Source organism: Mustelus asterias, chromosome 9, assembly GCF_964213995.1.
Source record: "Mustelus asterias chromosome 9, sMusAst1.hap1.1, whole genome shotgun sequence".
Taxonomy (NCBI): Eukaryota; Metazoa; Chordata; class Chondrichthyes; order Carcharhiniformes; family Triakidae; genus Mustelus; species Mustelus asterias.
Genome location: NC_135809.1, coordinates 98,191,518 through 98,210,602, shown reverse-complemented (window position 1 = coordinate 98,210,602; position 19,085 = coordinate 98,191,518). Strand labels below are relative to the sequence as shown.

The window sequence follows — 19,085 nt, the reverse complement described above, 5'->3', positions numbered from 1 at the left end:
GTTTCTTTATACACGGATTAAGCTACTGTTCTAATTTGATTATCTGTTGTTATCTATCATAATAAATCTTACTGAACAACACAATAAGTAAGGGATATAGCCAACTTTACTTTGAACTCTCACTATGCAGACTATGTCCAATTTATTAATCTCTGGGGAAAATTGAACAACCACAAGTAAAACTTTCTATCAGTCAGGAAAATGAGCAACTTTTCCTTGACTTCTGTGAGCAAACTTCCTTGCAGTTGGTCCTGTTAACTTTGCTTTCATGGCACTTCTAGCAAAGTTATGGAAGTGGAACAGGATCAGGTCTTGCCATAGGCTTCTAACTTCTCTCAATGTCTGCTGCAGGATTCTCTTCGACTCCCGTCCTCACCCACCAATCCTGCTCAGAGCACCATCCACCCCTCCCTAAATGCCAAAGTCCACTCATATGACGTTAATCTCCTCTGACTGGCCAGGTAGACAATCTGGCTAGGTGTCAGGTGCGACCCTGCAGAAATTTATTCTAACGAGGCCCTGTCCGAAGGAACAGAGGGATATGGACAGAGTAAGGGCAGGAGTTTTTTTTAGTTTAGTTAAGACATCATGATCAGCATAGCCTTGGAGGGCCAAAGGGCCTCTTCCTGTGCTGTACTTTTCTTTGCTCTTTGTCTTTAAGATGGCTAAGGCCTTTGTGTCTTCCACCTTGTTAAATGCATTGCCGTACTCTGCTCCCAGCGGAGTCCAAGGCCATTTACTACATATCGCACCTATCAAACCTCTTCATCATTTTAAAGGCCTCAAAATGGTTTCTTTTTAGAGAACCCCAGCTTGTTCAGTCTTTTCTGACAGTTGTCAGTCTGGTGGAACAGCCATGGTGGCTTTTCTGCTCGGACCCCAAGTCAATAGAGTTGATTTGCATTTATCCATGAGAAGCGTGCCTACTTTAAACTGTCAATTCATCTGCCTGCCAATTAAAATGGGAAATGGGTTTTGAGTGAGTAAGTAGGAGGTTTAAATTGGCCTCCTACCCAGTCTCCACCAGGCTGATAGAATTAACATTGATCCATATGACTTCCCATGAATAAAACCTGAATAGGATCTGGAACTCACCATATAGAAACTGTGCAAGAATTCTGCTCCCTCCAGTGCACAAAATACCAATACACAGCCCTAATTTCATTATTGGCCAACTAGATTAAGTAAATATAGAAAGAAGAGGTTCAGGTTAAAGAATATTCACTGCTACATGTCTATGCTACAAATAAAACTTTACATAAAGTTTATTACCTTTGTTTGTTGAAAGGATTTCCAAAGGTGATGTTCTCTTCCACTGTAGTGTTCAATATCCAGGGTTTCTGTGCAGCATAGGCCACAGCACTTCTTCTCCTAGGGGATAACAAAAACAGCTCATAAAATATGTGCATACAGCAAATAAATAAACTGCTTGATATGTGCTAGTAGAGGGTAATACATTTAGATGACAGACATACTGCAAAGACCTACCTCGCCAGTGCCCTGGTTAATAAGGGTGCAGGCCCGTGTGAGAGACTGTGGTGCACTTCTGGTCATGGCCACTATCATGCATTCAGATCTTTCAGGATCCTGTCCTGAGTGACACTTGAGGAGATTTCTATTCTCTTTAAATTCCTGTACCTCATCCTCTATTAGTGATGTGATGGGATTCGCATGACAATTAGAAATCTAAGGCCGGAATGTTACGACCGTTCATGCAAGCACCAAATTCTCCGACCTCCCTGCAGCAGGAGTGAGCCTTACCTGTTGGAAACTTGCAATAGTTGGGGCATATCAACCTCCTCCATTGTATTTTGAGATAGTTGGGACATTTGCCTGTTTCTAATTTTATTTGCTAATTATTTAACACAGTGTGATTGACACAGATTTGCCAACATGTGGCAGGGTTCCCTGACATCAGTGTGACAATGCTCCCATTCCCATTGAATAAATTTGTCGCTCAACTTTTGGCAAAGAAATAGAAGAAGATATTACTTTTATAGAAGGGACTGGTGTTCTCAGCCAGAACTCAACAGCATGAGGACGTTGATGAAATATTCGTTTAATCAGATGCTCCATACATTTTTCTCATATTAAGAATATGCATGTGCACTTGTTTTAATCTCATTCCTCTGCATTTTTAAACTTGGGTTCCAAGCAAGTTGCACAGAAAAGCTACCAGCTGAAGCAAGAATACTGCTGGAAAAAATAAAGCTAGGATGCAACATATTGATCAGACTCTTCTGAGAGGGGTTTCTTTAGTCCAAAAGCATGACTCCCAAATATGGCAATATGTTTGGATGCTGCAGGACCTAAACTTTATAAAACAACTTGCAAATATATTTGTTTAGTGCAGAACAAAACACAACAGTTTGACACAGCACTCAAATAATTTAAAATGAAAGTTGAAAACTTGAAAGTTGAACACAGATAGGGTCAGTGAAACCTGCCCCAAAAAGCATTAATGACAGACATGTAGACAGAGGATGCAAAGGTATCACTGGTGATCAAGAACAGCCTAGGTAGGGTTGCCAACTATCATTGGACATATTCCTGGAGGTGTCACACATCTTTCTAGAATCATAGAATACACACAGTACAGAAAGAGGCCATTTGCCCTCTCGAGCCTGTACTGACAACAATCCCACCCAGGCCCTATCCCCATAACCCCACATATTTACCCTGCTAATCCACCTAAAACTAAGGTGCAATTTAGCATGTCAAATCAACCTAACTTGCACATCTTTGGACTGTGGGAGGAAACCAGAGCACCTGGAGGAAGCCCACGCGGACATGGGGAGAACGTGCAGACTCCACACAGACAGTCACCTGAGGCTGGAATTGAGCCCAGGTCCCTGGCACTGTGAGGCAGCGGTGCTAACCACTGTGCCACAGTGCCGTCCCACATTCTATCCCACACTCCTGCCTTGATCACCAAAAATGTCTATCCTTGCAGCGTACTTCCTCCCATAGTAATTGGAAAGCAAACAGCTCTTAATTATTTCGTCAAAATGGCCTTTTGATCCCATCTTTAATGTTTTGAAACAAATAAACATTTTTAAAAATCGCAATATTTTAAACATATCCCTATGATTTTATAGCTTTGCTTGTAACTGTATCCTAGTGGGTAATATTTAATTCTAGGGAACTCCTGGACAATCCTGAAGAGTTGGCAACCCTAAACCGAGGGGACACATCCAACAAACTCTGCTAATATCCACAATGGTGAAAGCAAACCCAGGAGGAATTTGGGCAAGAGAACAGCTTCTTAGTGATCGGGAGAAAACAACTTGATATACCTCACTTCAACATCAACAGCCGTGTCCTCCTCGGTGCTGCTGCAATATTTTAAAACAGAAAGAGGATAAAGCAGAATGTCTCTTTAAGACATTTGAAGCATTTATTACTTCAGTTAATTGCTCCAAAATGCATTCAGACTTGTAGAAACAAAACATGCAGGAGCTGGTCAGTTGCCTACAATTGTAGCCTTCAATAGAATGAAGATAGCTTTTGTACAAGTGTGTAGTTCTTGACATGGCTTTCCAATTCAACACTGCTTCTTTGCAAAATATGCATACCGTACCCATCAATTGTTTTTCTCCACCATGCCTATTTTAGAAAAAAACAATTGATGAAAGGTCCCATTGAAAATATTAAACCATATTTTTATTTCAGATGTTGACTGGATCATTATTAATTTCATATTCTTACTGTTTCTATAGCTAAATTTCATCATTTATAATTTATCTTCTTATCCCTAAAACATGCAGCTCTCACTCCAGTGTTACATAGATGGTATTCCATAATTCCATAATGTTTTATCGAGGGGTTCTGCCAACAAGGAATTTGATACTCCAGCTTTGAAATCCTTAAAAGATATTTGTTAAGTATGCATTACATTGGGCTGTTCATTCGACTGTTTTTCAACTATTCTTCACTGCCTGCCATTTTCTTTTTGCGAGGGGTGGAAGCAGAGTATTGTTAACAGGACCTGAGCTCAAATTGAAACACTTTGAGCTGATTAATCATTTGAGTCTTGCAAGAACATTGGGTTTATGATATTAGGATTTAAGAATTAGAAGTCATACAGATAAAGCTTCTTTACTTCACTTTCATTTAACTGCTTACTCCAATTCAAGGTCCCAGGGAGTTGGAGCCTATCCCAAGAGACAATGGGCATTGGGCAGGATACACCCAAGACAGGATGCCGGTCTATCGCAGGGCACACACCCTCACACACCCATACACACAGGGGGGCAATTTAGTATGGCCAATCCACGTAACCTGCATGTCTTTGGACTGTGGAAGGAAACAAGAGCACCCGACGAAAACACACACGGACACAGGGGAAACTCCGCAAAGACAGTCACCCAAGGCTGGAATCGAACTCGGGTCCCTGGAGCTGTGAGGCAGCAGTGCTAACCATTGTGCCATCATGGTGCCCTACACCTAAAGCACTTAATCAAATTCATTAATTTATTTCAACTGGTTTGCTCTAAACTCACTGCACAGTTTATAAAATTATCAAAAGGATGGTTTTCATTTGAAAAAAAACTTGCTAACCTTATTGTTGAATTCCATATAATTGAAGGGACACATTTTGTTTTACACTAGCATCTAATTGGCCTTGAGAAGGTGGTGATGAACTGCATTCTTGAACTGCTGCAGTCTATGTGGTGTAGGTACATCCACAGTGCTATTAGGGAGTTAGTTCCAGGATTTTGACTGAGCAACAGTGAAGAAATGGAGGTATATGTCCATGTCAGAATGGTGTGTGGCTTGGCAGGGAACTTCCAGATATTGGTGCTCCCAGGTATCTGCTATTCGTGTCCTGCTAAATGGTAGAGGTTGCGGGTTTGGAAGGTGAATTTGAAGGAGCCTTGGTGAGTGGCTACAGTGCATATTGTAGGTGATACATGTCTGTCACTGCCTTTCGATGGTGGGAATGGATGTTGAAGGTGGTGGTTAGGGTGCAAATCAAGTGGGCTGCTTTGTGCTGGATGGCGTTGAGCTTCTTGAGTGTTGTTGGTGCTGGACTCATCCAGGCAAGTGTAGTTTACTCCATCACACTTCTGACTTGTGCCCTGTAGGTAGACAGGTTTTAGGGAGTCAGGATATGAGTTGCTCACCTCAGAATTCACAGTCTCTAACCTGCTCTTGTAGCCACAGTATTTATGTAGCTAGTCCAGTTCAGCGTCTAGTCAATGGTAATCCCCAGGATGTTGATGGGAGGGAATTTAGTGATGGTAATGCCATTGGATGTCAAGTGGAAATGATTGTGACGGTACTGTGCCTTTAAGAAATGTATTTTAATCATGTTTCTCTGCAGGATATTTTGTCAGCACTGTGTTGTCTGTGACTGGTATCCTTTATTGTTTCTGAAGCAGGATAATTGAAGCAATAGAACATAGAACAGTACAGCACAGAACAGGCCCTTCGGCCCACGATGTTGTGCCGAGCTTTATCTGAAACCAAGATCAAGCTATCCCACTCCCTATCATCCTGGTGTGCTCCATGTGCCTCTCCAATAACCGCTTAAATGTTCCTAAAGTGTCTGACTCCACTATCACTGCAGGCAGTCCATTCCACACCCCAACCACTCTCTGCGTAAAGAACCTACCTCTGATATCCTTCCTGTATCTCCCACCACAAACCCTATAGTTATCAATGTTGATTTTAATCTGAACTACTGCAGTGTTCTGTGGTTTTAATGTGTCCCTTGGGATTGCTGAGTGGAGCTTGATTAGGGTTGGTTGACAGGTTGTGTCATGTGGCTAGGGACAGCTATTTTTCATAGAGCATTTCTGTGTTTACCTCTCTGAAGTTTGGCTGTTTTGAGGAAATATCCTTCTCTGTAAACAGCTGGCCTGGATTTCTGTCCATAGGTGTTACAAAGCTGAAAATCCAGCATCACGTGAGAATACTTGTGTTTGTACTAAGTCTGAAGAATGATGTATGTCTATGGGATGGTGTTTACATTGGAACAACAGAGATAGCTGCCCGTTATGGATTATACTGTGTCATGTTTAAGTCTTGTAATTGGTAAAAGTTATGCTAATTCTTTTTGTAATTTTAAACTGTGCTCTTTAAATAAACTTTACTTGATTAAAGCTTCCTAGTGGGTCACTTGAATCATACCTGGAGTGAAACTTCTTATGCTCACCCAAGCCAAAATAAAATGTAAAACTTAGGGGGAACTTTCCTATCCCGCCCGCCACGGGAATCGTTGTGGGTGGGACGGCGGACCATGCCCTCTGTTGACCTTGGGTGGGATATTCCGGTTTGGGGGCGAGCTCTACTGGAAAATCCCATCCTAAGGATCTCGGCTAATTTCACAAAACACACTGGAGTTTTTGCTCTGGGTCTTAACATGGTTCAGGTTGGTACAGAGGGATATGGGCCAAACACAAGCAATTGGGACTAGCTTAATGGTAAAAACTGGGCAGCATGGACAAGTTGGGCCAAAGGGCCTGTTTCTATGACTTTATGGCTGAATGTTCCTTTGTTGAACATGGTCATAGTCTGGCACTTGTGTGGTGTGCTTGCTACTTGCCACTTATCAACCGAAGGGTGACTGTTGTCTAGGTCTTGTTACATAGGGACACAGGCTGTTTCAGTATTTGCAGAGTTGCGAATGGTGCTTTACATTGTGTAATCATCTGTGAACATCCCCACTTCTGCCCTTATGATGATAGGAAGGTCATTTACAAAGCAGCTGAAGATGGGTGGGCCCAGGACCCTAGCCTGAGGAACTCCATTCAGCGATGTCCCAGGACTCAGATGACTGACCTCCAAAAATTGCAAGCATTTTGGTTTGTGCCAGGTATGACTTGAGAGTTTTGCCCTGATTCTCATTGATACCAGTTTTACTAGAGCTCCTTGATGCCGCACTCGATCAAATGCTGTTTTGATATTAACAGCAGTCACTCTCACGTCATCTTTTGAATTCAGCTCTTTAGTCCATGTTTGGACTAAGGCTGGAGTAAAGAACAAAGAAAAGTACAGCACAGGAATAGGCCCTTCAGCCCTCCAAGCCTGTGCCAATCATGATGCCCTAACTAAACTAAAAAAAACCTACCCTTACTCGATCCGTATCCCTCCATTCCCTCTCTATTCATGTACCCATCCAGATGCCTCTTAAATGTTGCTAATGTGCCTGCTTCTACACCTCCTCTGGCAGTGCATTCCAGGCACCCACCACTCTGCATGAAAAACTTATCCCGCACATCTCCCTTAAACTTTTCCCTTCTCACCTTGAACCTGTGCCCCCTTATAATTGACACTGATGTGCAGAAGTAATCTGCAGGAGCCAAGTGGCACAAGTGGAACACAAACTGAGTGTTGGTGTGTAGGTTATTACTGAATAATGTTGCTTGATAGCAGTGTTGACAACATTTTCCATCACTTTATTGATGATCGAGTGTTGACTGATGGGTTGGTAATTGGCCTGGTATGATTTGTCCTGCTTTTTGTGCACAGGACATACCTGGGAAATTTTTCAGGTATATGCCAATGTTGTAGCTGTGCTAAGACTAAGGCACAGCTAATTCTAAAGCACACGACTTCAGTACTGTTTCTGGAATGTTGTCAGGACCCATAGCCTTTGCAGCATCTATCCAGTGCCCTCAGCTGTTTCTTGGAGTAAATCGAATTGGCTAAAGATTGGTATCTGTGATGCCAGGGACCTGAGGAAGAGGCCGTGATGGATCATCCACTTGGCATTTCTGGCTAAAGATGATAGCAAATGCTTCATACTTGTCTTTTGCATTGAGGTGCAGGGCTTCCCCCATTGTCGAGGATGGAGATATTAGTGAAGCCTCCTCCTCCAGTTTGTTGTTGAATTGTCCACCATCATTTTTTACTGGATCTTGACAGAACTGCAGAGCTTAGACCTGATCGATTGGTTGTGGGAGCGCTTAGCTTTGTTTCACATGCAAATAGTCCTGTGTTGTAGCTTCACCAGACTGACACCTCAGAGTAAAGGCTATTGACCTGAAACATCTTTCCACGGATGTTACCTGATCTGCTGAATATTTCTGATTTCCAACATCTGCAGTATTTTGCTCTTGTACAAAAAACCCTGACTGTTTACAAACCTTTAATCCATGGAAATAAACAATATGTGGTCACAAATAAGCCAGAGTGTGATAAAGATAAGTTATCGAAAATTACCAGCAGGTCAGGCAGCACCTCTAGAGAGAGAAAGAGACTTAATGTTTTGCCTGGTGAAAGGGCATCAAGGTGAAATATTGACCAGAATTCTACCGCCTCGCCCGCCCCAAAATCGGGGCGGGTGAGGCTCGCAGAACAGAATTCTCCATTGGCTTGAGCAGGATTTTACGAGTCTCGCCCCAGCGAAGTCATAAAATCCCGGCCGTTAACTCTGTTTTTCTCTCTCCACAGATGTTGTCCGGCTTGCTGAGTATCCCCAGCATTTTCTGTTTATTATCCTCAGATTTCCAACATCTGCGGTATTATGCTTTAGACAAATATCATCTATTTTTAGTCTTGTCCTTGAACTGCAGAAGGATATTGGGGCAGTAATGTATAGTAAACAGAACTGGAGACCATACCTGCATTCTCCTTCCATGCGTTCACTGTCACGAATGCCAGAGGAGGGTTAAGGAAAACAGGTTAGACAAACAGAATAAAACAAAGAAGAAGGAACTTGTAATTATATAGCACTTCAGAGTATTCCAAGTACTTTGCAGCCAATTATGTAATTTTGCAATGCACTCACTGTTGTAATATCAGAAATGTGGCAACCAATTTACTCATAGCAAGATCCCACAACCAGCTAAGTAATAAATGCATGGTTCATCAATTTTTAGGTGTTAGCTGGGGGATAAATGTTGGCCAGAACATTGTAAAATTCCTCTATTCTACATCAAATAGTGCCTTAGGGTCCTTTATGGTTCAGGCGAGAAGACAGAGAGGGCCTCAGTTTCACATTTTATTGAAAAATCAAACAGAATGAATAAAGATATCATGTAATACTATGAAGAACTTTGACCTGAAAGCAGAATGGTAAGGAAAATTTGTTAATTCTTTAAAATGTCTGTGGAATCTGTAACTGTTTTAAAGAATACCTGTAAAAGACTTTTAAGAGTTTGCATCATTTGTAAAGGGACCAATTGTAATTTCCTTGCATAATAGGCAATATTGGTCTAAGTGATATGGCAACATGACCTGAAATCTGTACCAACAGAAGGAAGTCAAGAAAGAAGCCATGTAGCTGGTAGATACAAAGGAAAGCTGCAGACACAAAGGAGAGTTACAGACAGAGGAGCTGGGGGGGGGGATCGCAGTCTTGATTTCTCATATACTGAATTCCAAAAGAGCTGGGATAAGGTTCCATGATTACATTTGTTTTGTCTCCTTATAGTTTAAAGTTATAATCTGGGTATAGAACTTTTGAATATCTTTTAGTTAACAGGGCAAAGCAAAAGTGACTCAGGGATACAAAGGTGTGAAGAGAATTCATGAAGCATATGATTACTGATTACAGTGGATTCAACATATTATTATTTATTTATTAGTCACACGTAGGCTTACATTAACATTGCAATGAAGTTACTGTGAAAATCCCACACTCGCCACACTCCGGCACCTGTTCGGGTACACTGAGGGAGAATTTAGCATGGCCAATGCATCTAACCAGCACTTTTGGACTGTGTGAGGAAACCGGAGAACACGGAGGAAACCCACGCAGCCACGGGAGAACCTGCAAATTTCACACAGACAGTGACCCAAGCCAGGAATCGAACCTGTGTCCCTGACGCTGTGAAGCAGCAGTGCTAACCACTATGCCATTGTGCCGCCTCTTATTACCAAAGCTGTTACAATTCAGGGCGCATCTTAATTAATGAATGAAAGACATGCTCCTAAAGCTTTTTGTCTGGCACTCATTAGGATAGATCACAAGAAATTTCCATTAATAACAGTGAAACAACAATTTATACTGCATGAGATTGGCATGTGGACTCTGATGGAGGCACTGCCATGGAGAATGCATGGTGTGGTGCCAAGTATTTAGGCCATACGTTCCAGGAATTATTAGATTGTATCTAGCGGCATGTCCTTTCGGCTGTTCACAACAGGCAAAGTATTGACCTTACCCAATCAGCATGTGTGCAAAACTCAAAACAAAGTGTGGAATTTTTCCATCTCACTAAGCCCGATTGTGGGTATGGGAATGTGGAGTCTTTCCTGCTAGGGAGGTAACTGTGCTGTACCTTCCATCCCTGACCTCATTAATATTCCGTGGTGGAGCAGGCATGAGTCCCGCCATCATATCTTGGCGCCGTATTGAAAAGGCACCCAACATCACAGACGCACCATTTAAGAAAGAAGATGGCCCGCCTGAAAACGATGGACCTCCATAAATTCTCTGAGGCAAGAAGATGGATCCCTTGATAAAGAAGATGATTCTCTACAAACATTCTGATGCTGGAAGATGTGTCTCCTCGTGACAATGAATCTGGGAGACCCACCTGTAGATGATCCCATTACATACTGCTGTAGTGTTCCGGGGTCCACTATTCTAGTGGCCTCCATCCTGAACTCCAGTGGCAGCCCCAGGCATTATTCAGGTGAGTCCTCACTTCCGCACACCACATCGTTCCAAACGTGCTCTGGATTGATGTGTTTTCCCACTGGCATTGTGGAAAATCGGCTGTGGGTGGAAGATTCCAGCCAGGTGGTTATCTGCACCCCATTAGCAAGATACAAATCTGTTTCACACCAGCCTCCAGTGTGTTTCCCAATCCGCCACAGCGGGCACTAGCGGAAGATCCCACTAGAAATGCACGCCGGCATGAAACCAATTTTCTGACTCTCACCAAATTCTCTCTCCCCTGCCTGCCTTTGAACCTGCTGGTGGGACCATTGAAGAATTTCACCCTTGGTGTCCAACTTAAGGACTGGAATTCTTTGGTTTCACAAGCTCCGCTACCGCTCCAGGCAGAATGGAGAATTTAGTGTTCAGCCAAATCTCCGTTCATAGCAGCGGGACTACAGGTGAGATCAGAGAATTTCGGCCAAGATCTGATTCCGTGATTGGACAGCATCTGTAAAACAATCCTGACTGTTAAGAATTACACTGAAAACCAATTTAAAATCTTCAGTCAGGCTAACAGTGAGGCTTATTCATGCATGCAAGAAGCTACATATATTTACACACAGGGCCCTGTCCTTTGCAGACAGAAGGAACATGTGCACACATTGTGCCTTTTTGAACAAAATAAAAGCTTAGTAAACAGTCATCCCCGGTACACTCCCCACGACAATGCCTTGACCCGAGTTGAACTGCCCAGTTTGAATTTGAACAAAGCTTGGCAGTTAACTGTTCCATGCTGCATTCGCCATGGCAATGCCTCCACCAATCAGAGTCCACTTGCCAACCAATCAGCACTCTCTTTTCATGCAGTATAAATTGTTGTTCCCTGTTGCTGTTGGATATTTCTTGCAAGCTACCCTGATGAGTGCAAGACAAAAATTTTGACAGCATGTCTCTTTTTTTCAGTCATACTCAAGTTCTGCCCTACCAGATGACTACACAGCTAAATATCATTTGGCAGCCTCAATACCTGTTCCAGTAGACATTTCCAGAATTTTTTTGCATTTCTCCAAGAACTGCCAAGAGGAGGGATGATTTGCCGCACCCGACCTGACCAACTATCATGGTTAGCTGTCCTGAGGAAAGAAGGAACCTTTTTAACTGTACATTATCGATACATTGATTCATCACATTTTACAGTTTGAGTTGTTTCTGCCCAATGAGTATATAATGAGCAGGGAATGTTGTCTCTTGTTTGGTTTCTCCATGCAGCTTTATTATAAAAAAAACAAAATGCACAAAGACTAAGTCATGGAGTCAATCACTTGCTAATGGAGCTACAGGGCTATTGTCAGAGGTCTGAGTTATGAGAAAAGACTGGAAATGCTTAGGATTTTCAGCTTGGAAAGGAGACATCAGAGACCTGATTCTTATAAAGGACAGGTGATCGTAAATTGTATCAAAAAGGTGAATCCAGAAAATTACTATAAGTCATTGTTGTCCCTTAGCTGGCTAGCCACACGTATGGCACCAGTAACAATGGTTTAGCCATGTGCTCCAAATTTGGTACAAAATGACATGTGCACTCAGACAATATTGGTAATTAAACTTCACGTGTGTATTTCCAAACATCTAATCTAATTCACTGCAAAATTTTACAGTTTTTATCCTGAAATTATGCCACAAATTTATCAGATATATCTAAGTGCAGCTTCTCGATTTCTCTATAGCAGCTGTGAGTGGTACTTTGACTGCCTTAGGCTGATTGGTAAAAATGTTAACAAAATGCAGCAGATCCCATCCCTACTCTCCTTTCATGTGGATGCTGCTTGTCCATTGCCATGCGATGTTCTATTGGAGCTGCTGGTTATTTATTGAATTTACTTTCTTCTGCTGGCCTGGAGTGATTATTCCCATTAGTCAAGCTAACCATGAAGACTGCTCTTCTTTCCATTCAGTGAGGCTGGTATGAACTTCTCTATTACCAAGTGTTTAAAAATTATGAATCATAAATGCAATCATTTTTCTGGATTCTCAGTTATCTACATGTAGCTAATGCATTGGACGACATATAAATTAAACTTTGAGAGTAACACAAGCCCAAATGAGTAAAATGTAATTTTGGGACCATCATCAGAAGGTTCCCACATAAACATTTGTAATCGACTTCTGGGCAATGTAGTGGAGGTGAAAATCCCAGGGTAATTTAAGAAGCAACTACGGACAGCTTTGGGGCAGTGTTGGATTTTTCTGGATGGGTGTGTTGGAAAATATTGAATGGCCATCATCATTCATAAGTATCTTGTGATATTTGAATATAAGCTACAAAATGTAACCCTGCACCTAAACACCATCCCATTTACAAACATGTTAAATAACACTGCGGTGACATTTCCAATTGATCAAATGTCATTCAAGAATAATGCTCTCAGCATATCAGAAGATACACACCAGGGTGGTTAGGCTCAGCGCTACCTCTAACATCAACACAGGTTTTATTCGGCTGACTTGGACAAAAAAATACATGTCTCAGTGTTTAAGTAGTTCACTTCAAGATTAATAGGACTATGGCATCCATAACTGTCTTCTTCAGAGCTCAGTTTAACAGTTTTCCCTATATCCCAATTTGGCCACAAACGTTTTATTTTGATCTAAAACAAGCAGAAACCCATCATTATTTTTAAAGATTTGAAAACTGAGTTGCTTCAAAAACTAGATAGGTACAATTTCTATTTGCCTATATGTAGCGCAAACCTTTATCACATTATCCCAGCAGAAAGCTGAAGCCTAGGTTGGCAAAGCATAGGCTTACTTCTGGAGGTTAGATTTCTACAATCATATAACTTACACATGGGGAGTTTCCTATTGTATGTCTAGGTGATTATGACTCCCTCTTATTTGGGCAGTATGTTACAGGGTTATCTGAAACCACATGGAAAAATTCCTATTGGCCATTGGTGAGCCATGTTGCCTGGTCAGTGTTAAGTAGTACTCTGGAACAAACTGGAGTTATCTAGTTCTTGGAGTAGATAACTGAATCTGCCATGAAAGTTTGAATAATTGAAACATTAATGCTCTTTCACCAATTGTGCTATCTTACAACTACGTTGACTCCAAAGAAATCCTGATTATCTTCCTTAAAGGAGGACTCCCTTTAGTTACTTATTAGGCAACTAAAAAGCTTCAGGGTGAGTCATTGTTAAGGAGACATATGACACGAACTTTTCTTAAGTTTTATAGTATCCATTATTGCTTACTATAAAAGTGAGCGTTCATAGTCACCATGTTCCTTACATTATCAATGAAATGCTGTGTAACTTATTGAATAGTGATTCTATTAGTTAGAGGTGCAGAGCTTCAGCAGCAAGTCCTTACCTCTTACGAATGCAATCATGGTAGCTATTGAATGCTGGATATACAAACATACAATGTGAAATTTAGATCAGTAGTACCCATTGATTGGAGTTGGTGGTGCAGACACACACTTTTGAGGTGAGCTGCACCATGTTAATGCACATGCAATGAATATCTGCGGGAAGCATGACAGAGCATGACAGCATGCTGCTTTAATATGACAGTGCTATGTTAGAGCTCATGCTCTAGCTTAACTTTGCACAGCTGTGCAGACATTCAGCAGGAAGGACTCTTTAGGAGCACCATTTAAAATGATCATCAACTACTTACAGGTTAGCTGTTGGCTGATTTCTATTAGCTCTTGCTTAAATTTTACAAGTGTCTGCTGTTCCTTATAGTTGCTTAACTTTGTCATACTCTAAAGGCAGTGATGAGGCAACTTGAGGATATTTGCTGACTTCAAGATTTCTGCACAAATCAGTCACCTGTGGCATGGGTGCACTGGTCAGCATTCCCCTCAGGATACAGCGTGACTTGGAGAATGAGCAAAGCTCGGTGACGTGAATCAGGACAAGCTGCTGGAAAAGGGAGCAGTGGGAGGGGAGAAAGGCTCTCAGCAGGAAACCATAACCCTCGGCTTTCTGTTTCCAGCAGCCAGCTATCCATTCTGCTAATTGCTTCCTCACTCCAAATACTCTAACTTCATTCATTAGTCCATTATGTTGGGCGTTACGGAAAGCCTTTTGGAAATTTACAACTCTACCCTTGCCTTCTTCTTGTTACCTTCTCAACAAATTCCAAAAGGTTGTTCAAGCAGAACCTTTCTTCTTCAAATCTCTTCAGTAGTAAGGACTCAGTAGTAAGCTGCCACAAAAATCACCTACCAACACAATCCTAGCAGTAACACAGGACTTCTGATGCAATACACTCCATTTACCTGGATGAGTGAAACTCCAACACTCTAGAAACTCAACACTTTGCAGGACAAAGTAGATTGTTTGATTGGCAGCTCATCCGCCACCTTAAACATTTACTCCATCCATCACCGGCCCACCATGGCTACAGACTGTACCATTCTCAAGAACTGCAGGCTTATTTGATAGGACCCTCTAAACTTGTGATCCCCAACACCTATGAGAACAAGGGTATGGGAACAGCACCAGGTTCCCCTCCAAGTCATACAGCATCCTAACTTGAAAATATAATTTCATTCCTTCATCGTTGTCGCTGGCTCAAAATCCTGAAACTCCAAACCTCACAGCACTGTAGGTGTACATACATCATAGTGCCACAGTGGTTCAGAAGGCAGCTCACCACCAACATCTCAAGGACAATGAAGGCTGGGCAATAAATGCTGATCTCTCCAGCGAGGCTGATATTCCATGAATGAATAAAAAAAATACATGCCCGCCTGTGTGTTCCAGCACTGACCCCACCAAGGTATTAAAGTCAGGGTTAGGATACCAAAGCATGGGACCAGTAAGCACCTGGTTATTATAAGCCCACCATGGTTGCCCATCAGCCTAAAGAGGCCAAATTTCAAACATCTGCTGCTATGTATGGGTGTGAGGTACCTGGCTTTCCAACCGCACCATTCACCAACCCATCGCAATATGGAGTTGTGAGCCTTTTAACTATCTTGGCCCACTTCCGGTGCCCAATAATGTACTTTTAAAATTTATTTTTACCAATGTTATCATTTTGAGATGGGGTACATTTCTGTTCTTCAAGCAGCTGCAATGTCTCATCCACCCCAGTCAGGCCACTTGGAAACACTGTAAAGCATTGAACCCATCATATTTGAATCTTGATTTATTTATTGAGCCTTGTCCAGTGTTGCTATTATGTGAGGTGTGTGCTGGAATCCGGCAGGGACCAGACTCCAATGGTATACTGATAAAATACTCACAATCAATGAATTGTTAAATGCTGTAAAAGCACTGAACTCTAGTTTTAAAATCATCTGTTTCCATTTCCGAACCCGTAAATAAAGACGGATCATAGAGGTTCATCGCATTGACAGAGATGTCAGAGAATGTGAGAGTTAAACTGATTCCTGTCTCATATTTGCAAGAAATCAATGCACCTCACAATGTAAATTTGGACATTCCTACACGCTCAGCTGAATAGCATTACCAGGTTCAACAGAATGGAAAGCACAACTCCTGGTTTCAGCAGCTGCAACTCTCCACAGGGAAGACAGCTGATTAGTTCATGAGCCCAATCAATAAAACAACAGTTTATTATTGAAACATTTTTCATTCATTGTTAATTTAATTCATTCACTGTCCTACCATGAGGGATCTTGATTTCAATGTTAGACAAAGTTGGGGCTCCATCAGATGTCCAGGTAAAAAATCCATTTGTCACCTGCAGTCACATAAAAATGTATTAGAAATAAAAACCTGTGAAATACAATTTGCTCTAAGACCTCAGAGATCATCAGCATTACTGTTTCAGGAACAACCAGACATAGTGGCTTGTTAAATAGCTATCCTTACATGCCCCACAATATGCTGAGATAGACCAGGAATTTACCATTTGTGTGGAGGTCCCGATGGTGGGAGGAAATGTGTGTCACTGGCACGCACGGGTGGGCAGCGAGACTCCCACCTGCATTTTATGGGTGGCAGTTAATTAAGTGGCTGCCACCCTATTAAGGACATCGACCAGCCCCCAAGTGCTGTTAGCCAATCAGAGAACTGACAGCTCAGCAGCCTCAGCTGTGCCACCCGAACGTGGGAGCATTTGTGTTCTTGGAGTGCTGCAATAGAATTGTAAGATGCTCAGGGAAACCCGACAGGCAAAAGGAGGCAAAATGGGCCTCAATTAGGAAATTATCTTTACAACATTGCTCGTAGGCCAGGTGAAGCAGCACTGTTTTCTGCAGGCCCAGCTACTTCAGCAATCAGATTCCATTGGACAACCAGCTACCACCCCCCACCCCCACCTCTCCCTCATCCCCCCACCACACAATCGCACCTCCTTCTCCAACCACCATCTCATCATCTTCATGCCCAAAACTCCCATAATCAGACTCATTAGACTGCCATCTCCCCCCACCACACCATCTACCCACCCCCCAACCATCCCCACCATCTACAACTTGACCCCCAGTATTTTAATTTAATGATTGGACTTCCCACCCATAGTTGCAAACCACTCCTCAACTGGAGACCCCCCAATGTGACCACCACCACCAGCCCTTATTGACCTCTCCCATCCCTCCCATACATCCCCCCTCCTCCAACCTCCCCAAGGCTTGGATGCTCTCAGCCCATCTTGGCTGCCATCTTGTGCTACAGGATAGCTTACCCGACATAAAGCCAGCCTGTGTGGGCAGAAACCTACAAATAAAATGCAAAGATATATTGCAGTTTTTGGAAAAGCTACACTTAATAGTTTCCTGACCACAAAACAGCCTCCACTCTTACTCCCGTCTCCAAAGTAATATATAGTTCTGGGTGTCCAAGGCCAATGCCTGAAACAGGTTTTATTTCCTTTGGATATACAGGTAAGAGGCTTACCATCTGTTTGAGGCCCTCTGTGCAATATCAGCATCCCTAGGGGCAGTTACACTAGCATCAGTGTCACTGTATTCAAGAAAATCAGGTTTACAAATTGTCCTATGAGGCAGTCCTCAATGGGACCATTGCAGGCTGCTACCAAAGGGTAAACTTTAAATATTTTAAAAATGTTTAACTGACTATGGAGCTGTGAGGAGCAGGAGTATTACTAATCCCCAACTCCCATTCCAGCCTTTTCCTTCCCTGATCCCAGCCTCTGTCCTCCTCCCACCTCCATTTCCAGCCTTCATGGGGGTAATTCTTCCATCCCGCTGCGCTGGTCCTTTAGCGTAGCAGGCCGGGCGATTTAAGTGGGGCCAGCATGATTCGTGCTAGGTGCCGGGCCCCGAGCGTATCTCCCAGCATCGGTTTCCAGCACCATCAGCTCTGCGCTGTAAATAGGTGCGGAGCTGCCTAAGGAATACAGCTTCTATTTTTAATGCAATTTGAATGGCACTAGTGGACCCGGGACAGAAATCTCTTTGCCCGCTGGCCTCCCCCAGCAGGAATGTTTCACTCCAGCAGGGTTTACAATAGCTCCCCACTCCTCTCAGGGTTGAGTGGGGGGGGGGGTCAGCCTGCTGGGTGGGTGGGGCTGCAGAGTGGGGGGGAATCGCAGGGGGGGAAGGACGGACGGGCAGGAGGGAGATCAGGGCTGCCAGGGGGTGGGTCAAGGCTGGCCTGAGCATGCTTGGGAGGCCAGTGATCAGGCTGTGGGGGGTGGGGGGGGGGGGGGGGGGGGGGGGAAAGAGAGGGCCGGCGTTGAGGGGGTTACGGGGCTGGTTAGCGATCGAGCTGGCCTGCAATGGGGAGGCCGGCAGACAGGGGCCATTGCGCATGTGCCAATCTTAGCGCTGACAGATCGACATATGCGCAGTGGCCCGCTCAGCGCTATATTGCCTGTCTCTTCAGCGGGGATAGGCCCCGTCCACTGATTATTAACAGGATTTACATTAGTACACTCTGCCATGCACAGAGTGTGGGAGATTCTTCTCTGAACTCCCACTCAAAAGACCAGCATGATTTACTCCAGTTTTCACACGAATTCGACACTTAGAATGTTTTTGGGAGAATCGTCCCGACATTCCCCCCCACAGCCCCCAGACCTGATCCTGGCCTCTACCATCCTTATACCCCATCCATTGCTACACGCTCTGCAAACCCTACTGGGGTTTCCTGCTGTATTCGTAAACACTTTGCCAAAAAATATGAAAGGGGCGGGGAGGGCTCATAAATGATCGGAGGGCAGCCTGATGTAAATGAATAAAATTTGAACCATGTGCATGTTGTGGGAGACCTGTTATGATTCATATCGGTATGCTCTCACGCCAACGCGAATGGACAGTTTAATATGGGGGTCTATCAGGCGTAAAGTCCTGATAATGATATGTAAATACATGGAAATGGGGATCCTGACTTTTAAAGTTGGATTTCCCATTATACCATTGGTAGGGGAAGGGGGGGAGACAATCGATTGGGGAGATCCCACCAGCGTAAAAGCCATGTTGGGACTCCCGCACTGTTCTCCACCCCCTCTTTCATTCCCATCCCTGAAAACAGAAGCGGAAAATCCATTCCGATTGGTGTTGTTTGATTGGGAGCCCCTATGT

At 43.2% G+C, this 19,085-nt stretch overlaps 1 protein-coding gene across 5 annotated transcripts in view; it reads right to left on the bottom strand.

The window, feature by feature from the left end:
• The window catches only part of abcc8 (ATP-binding cassette, sub-family C (CFTR/MRP), member 8), a 230,982-nt gene that overhangs the window by 74,218 nt on the left and 137,679 nt on the right, over nt 1-19,085 (bottom strand). For 3 of the 5 annotated variants that reach the window (XM_078220629.1, XM_078220628.1, XM_078220632.1), the window contains 5 exons: nt 16,204-16,279; nt 11,586-11,691; nt 8,571-8,594; nt 3,297-3,335; nt 1,273-1,371 (listed from right to left, as the gene is read on the bottom strand). In XM_078220629.1, the coding sequence (XP_078076755.1) occupies nt 1,273-1,371; nt 3,297-3,335; nt 8,571-8,594; nt 11,586-11,691; nt 16,204-16,279 (344 nt within the window). The remainder of the gene's footprint in view (nt 1-1,272; nt 1,372-3,296; nt 3,336-8,570; nt 8,595-11,585; nt 11,692-16,203; nt 16,280-19,085) is intronic. The other 2 variants (XM_078220630.1, XM_078220631.1) reach the window with 2 other exon arrangements.